The sequence below is a fragment of the Arachis duranensis genome, chromosome 9 (genome assembly GCF_000817695.3).
Source record: "Arachis duranensis cultivar V14167 chromosome 9, aradu.V14167.gnm2.J7QH, whole genome shotgun sequence".
NCBI classification, from domain to species: domain Eukaryota; kingdom Viridiplantae; phylum Streptophyta; class Magnoliopsida; order Fabales; family Fabaceae; genus Arachis; species Arachis duranensis.
The window spans coordinates 35,296,187-35,301,298 of NC_029780.3; the positions used below are offsets into that span (position 1 = coordinate 35,296,187).

General features: G+C 41.2%; 1 protein-coding gene across 1 annotated transcript; it reads right to left on the reverse strand.

The window, feature by feature from the left end:
* Positions 1–314: 314 nt before the first annotated feature.
* LOC107465418 (uncharacterized) lies at positions 315–1,657 on the reverse strand. Its single transcript, XM_016084397.1, has 3 exons — positions 1,439–1,657; positions 1,020–1,314; positions 315–394 (listed from the first exon to the last, which is right to left on the reverse strand). The coding sequence occupies exons 1-3, from the start codon at positions 1,655–1,657 to the stop codon at positions 315–317; spliced, it is 594 nt and encodes a 197-aa protein (XP_015939883.1).
* Between the last annotated feature and the right edge of the window lie 3,455 nt (positions 1,658–5,112).

Consider the following 5,112-nt stretch of genomic DNA (forward strand, 5'->3'; position numbering starts at 1 on the left):
GGATTGTGTCAATCCTGTGAAATTGGTGTATGTAATACTGTTAACTATAGTGAAATTCTTCCATAGTTGTGGAGGAGACTGGATGTAGGTTGCATAGCATAAGGCAACCGAACCAGGATACATGCTGGTGTTAGCTCTTTCTTCTCTGCCATGTTCTGTTTTCTGATATTCATGAGACAAAAATAAATTGTCTCATAAATTTTCGCTGCTGAGTTCAAACAGAATCAGAATTGTAATTTTGTCTAAAAAGGGTCATAACAGCAACTAAAAAGAAGGCATAGATTCAACCCCCTTCTCTAAGCCTACCACAACCTTCATGTATCTTCAGGCATAAAGTACACCGATTTTGCAGAACAGTTGAGCAGGACATGGTTCTCAGCTAACCAGTCCAGTCCTAAGATAAGATCAAGACCGATCATCGGCAAGCAGATAAAATTATGGACAAAGTCATGTTGCTTGATCCTAAATGGAACTTGCAGGCATTCTAGCCTAGTTACCATGGCTTCATGGGTGGCATTATACACCTTTAGGTCATAACCTAAAACTACAATCTTCAATCCTAACTCACTAGCTTTTTCGAATGCAATGAATGAATGTGTTGCTCCTGAATCAAATAAAGCATTTAAGGTTTAGCCAGCCATTTCACAGTTACCTCAGATAAGTGTCTTAGATCCCTCGGCACCTATAGCTAAGGTGGTGAACATTTGACCAGGCTACTGTGCTCTTCCTGCACCTTGTTTCTGCTTCTCCAGATAGTTTGCGACTTTATACCCCGCCTTACCACAAGAATAGCACAAGCTCCACCCAGCCTTGGATGGGACTCCCGGATGGTGACTTCCGCACCTAGCACATGCTTACTTATTCTGAGGTTGCTTCTCAAATCCCTTCCCCTGGGAGTTGTTGTTGTTGTTGGCCCTCTTGAAAGAGCCTCTCCGCTTAAAAGGCAGACCTCTAGGAGCAAAGCTCTTCCTTCGGTTATGTGGGAATGGTCCCCTATGACTTCCTCTCTCTGTAGTTACCTTTTTTCACACATTCTTCAACAACCCTACTCTTGTTCACCAACTCGGAGAAAGTTCTGATCTCCATTGGTCCCACTGAGCTAAAGATATCGCTCTGGAGTTCTCCTTCATACTTAATACACTTCCATTCCTCATAGTCTGCCGGAGTCCACTGACACATACGGAAAAACCTAAACAGCTCCTTAAATTTGTCAGTATACTCAGATACGGACATAGTACCCTGCTTCAGCTGCAGCAACTCAAGTTCCTTGACTGTCCTGGCAGAAGTTGGAAAGTACTTTTTATAGAACTCCTCCTGAAAGGCATCCCATGTGATATAGTCATCACCCTGTTGCAGGAGACGTCGGACTCCTTGCCACCAATGCGATGCTTCCCTAGTGAGCAAATAGGTAGCAAACTCAACACTACCCCTTAGGTACCATTTGCGCTTGCAGTGCTCGCTCCATAGCCTGAAACCAGGTGTCGACTTCAGTCGGGCTAGTGGTTCCCTTGAACTTAGGTGGATTAACTTTCAAGAAGGTCGTCAGTGTCATCGGGCCTTGAGCTCCACTTCTGTCATTGCCATGGTTGTTCATCTGTTGCCCAAGAGCCTCTACAGTGGCCTGCATAGCAGCAACCATGTTCTCCAATGTCGTCATAATGTTTACCGGGTCATTTCAGTTGATCCCCGGCCCCTCAAGATTAGTACGACCTCTACCACAACCTCGACCGCGTCCACGAGGTGCCATCTGGTTCTTATACACACCAAACAATCGATATCAAGTTGATCAGTCTCAATATCGGAAGTTTAGTGCTTCAAGTCCCAAATGCAAGCTCATGAACGTTTATGCCAGGTATATCAGTTAGATATTCTAATAGAACATAAACACACATATAGAGAATGCACAGAAGCATAGTCAGTCCATCCCTCAGGCTCTATAGAAACGAACTGCTCTGATGCCATAATATAACACCCTACCATACAAAGTATTACGACCTTTAAAATAAAATTTAATACGTATAGTAGTGTGAAAAATGATTATAACTAGGATCCTTTGAAGAAAAAGGGGTAAAACAAAATCGTAACTCGAAAGCGCAACACTTCAATCGAAAACGTAACGAATAAAGGATAAGCTAATGCGAGATTATATATATACAAAGAAGTGCCAAAAACACGAATATCAAAACTCAAGACCCGGTTACGAAGATAACCGATCCGAGCATAGCAATATATACAAATATATAAAGCAAGAAACCCAAAGAAAACCCCAAAGGGCAAATTACAAAACCTAATCTCCAAAGCCACCTCTAAGAGGAGTCAACATAGTATGTATTATTTAGTGGAGATAAAAGTATCAGAAAACATAAAACCAAAATAAAGTCCTGAGAACCAAGGATCTTCGCTAATCCAGAAGTCTCCAACATGCTTCAGCGAGAAGCCTCACGTCTTGCATCTGAAAACCTCAAAATCTGCATGGCTGAGAACCGGAGGTTCTTAGTATGGTAACAGTGCCCATATATCTAACATGTAATGTACTGGGAAAGGCGAAGGCAATCCTAGAACTTCCAAAAGATGATTCAAAGCTTATAAACAGGCTAAACCACAAATGGCAACTGACTAAAGATCTTCAGTCCAACTAATACTTCCCTTTCCAAATTCTTCAGACCTCCCAACCACCAGCAGGAGTATAATATGGCAAACACAGTTATATCAGACAAGAGATATACAAATAGGAAACAGATATGACATTTAGGCAATTAGCAAGTAATATGTAGTCAATTAGACAATCTCAAAAAATTCACATAATATGCATATGATTTATGCCTGTCCTAAAGGCTGATGAGTCTTATCTGTCAGTTATGAAGCCAACCCGACAAGTCCTGGTAGCTAACCATTGGACTGTCCCTCTATTGTGCATCCCCAACTCAATTTATACTCAACATAATTCATAATTCATATCCAACACCCTCACTAGTGTATATCCACGAGGGCGAGCTCATCCGGAACTTTCACAGTGTCCGGCCACACTTACGACATAGGGTCAGTGGAGTACCGAGTCTCCACCTGGAGCACGTGGTGGCTAGCCTCTGCTTTCTTCCAGGGAAACTTGTATCTCAGATAGTGGAAGTGAAACATTCACATTTCATTCAATAACATATATGCAATTATACACGGCCATAATTCAATAATGGCTCCGCCGCAACTCGGCAATAACTCAGTCATGCAGCTCATAATTTAATCCATATCCAGCCAATTTATTAACAAATATAGCCCATCGGCTCATGGCACATAAAGCACTTCCACCGCCATCCTCCATATCTCATACAATCATCTTTGATCATCATTGATCATAAATTTTCTCCTTTCTTCATTCACAAGTTACCACATCCCCTAGCCCCTTTCTCATTGCTAGGCATATCATAATGATTTAAGACATGAAGGATGAGATCAGAGGCTTTGAAGTATGAAATTTGGCTTTGAAAACCCAAAAATCAACTTTGGGGTGAAAATGGATCACGCGTGCATGTCGCCCACGCGCATGCGTGGAACGCCAAAAGTACATCGACGCGTATGCTTTGCCCATGCCTATGTGTGGGTGTGTTTTGTGCCTGGGCACAAAACAAGCACAACTCAGACACAACTCTCAGAAATTTTGGCTGGGCAACTGATGCAGCACACCGACGCGTACGCGTCAACCACGCCTACGCGTGGGGGTGCGTTCTGCCAAAAATTTTTCTAAGTTAAAAGCTGCAAAATTCACAGTTTCAAACCCCAATCTTCTGATGAGCATAACTTCTTTGTTTCAAATCATTTTTCACCCGTTCTTTAAACGGCATAAACATCTCAGATCCAATTTCATTTCTAAACAAGTTTGGCACAAATCGGAGATTTGGAGTCCAAGTTATGCTCCGTCAAAATATGCCCAAAAACCACATTGTCATACAAAACCACAAAGTGCCATTTTCAAAACAAACTAATTTCAACCCTTTTGAAAATCACCCAAAACATACCAAAAATTAACATCAAGCCTCCTCAACTCATATATTCACATTCTTACCAAAATTCACAAAACCACCAACGCACCATTTTAACCCATCTCAATCAAATACCCAATTTCAACACATTTTCATGTCATATATTCTTCCTCATTCCAATTTCTAACATCACCATTTCCAACTAACCATCATTACACATAATCAATATCATACTCACCATCAACATGGTTTCACCCACAATTTAACCTCAATCAATCATCAAAGCATATATCACAACATTCATATTTCTCATACATCATACCATCAAGGCACCAATATTCATAATCACATATATGACCACACAATATATCTCAACCATTCAACAGTATCAATAATTCAATCCCTATCTTAGGGTCTCTAGCTTAAGTTTTCACACCACATTACATTTTAGATACAGGAAACCGAGACCATACCTTAACCGATTTCCCCCGCTCAACCGGAGCACTTCCAAATCACTCTTACACAAACTCTCAAGGTCCCAACACCTCCAAGAAAAGATTTTTAGTACACCAAAGCCCTTTTCCAAGCTTTCCAAAATCTCAATCAAGCTTCAATATTCACATACACACCACCTAAGCCACAATTATCATACCCAAACACAGCAAGTCAATACCCAAACATCATAGAACAATAAATTCTATTAGGGTTGAGAATCTCACCACACCCAAGGTTCAAGGAGACAAGATTAATCTTCTACTTCAAGAGAGTTGGGTCCTATAACATCAAAGAGCCTAAAATCTCAACACTTTTCTCCTTGAAAATTGAAATTAAGGGATGAAAAACTGAGATAAAATCATGACTTACTTCAAGAATAAAGTAGTGGGTTTTGTAGAGCTCTTCGCAATGAACGTGTGGCCGCAAACGATGCGGCAATCGGAGCTCTAGATCAAAAGTTATGGTGGTTTGAGGATCAAACAAGGGTAGAACTTTGAGAGAGTGTTCTTCCCCTTGTGCCTTCATTTTCAGCGTGTATGAGTGTCTAGTGAGAAGTGAGAGTGCTGAAAATTATGGTTTTAAGTTTAGTTATGTTGGACCAAGGGCCCAATTTGGGTCCGGTTGGCCCGATTTTGCCCGTTTA

Excerpts from the sequence above, each read along its gene's own strand:
- LOC107465418 (XM_016084397.1), bottom strand. The coding sequence starts at position 1,657 with ATGACGACATTGGAGAACATGGTTGCTGCTATGCAGGCCACTGTAGAG. Across the intron at positions 1,315-1,438 it reads GAGCACTGCAAGCGCAAATG|GAGGAGTTCTATAAAAAGTA; the intron begins GTACCTAAGGGG and ends GATGCCTTTCAG. Across the intron at positions 395-1,019 it reads TGAAGAATGTGTGAAAAAAG|GACTGGACTGGTTAGCTGAG; the intron begins GTAACTACAGAG and ends ATCTTATCTTAG.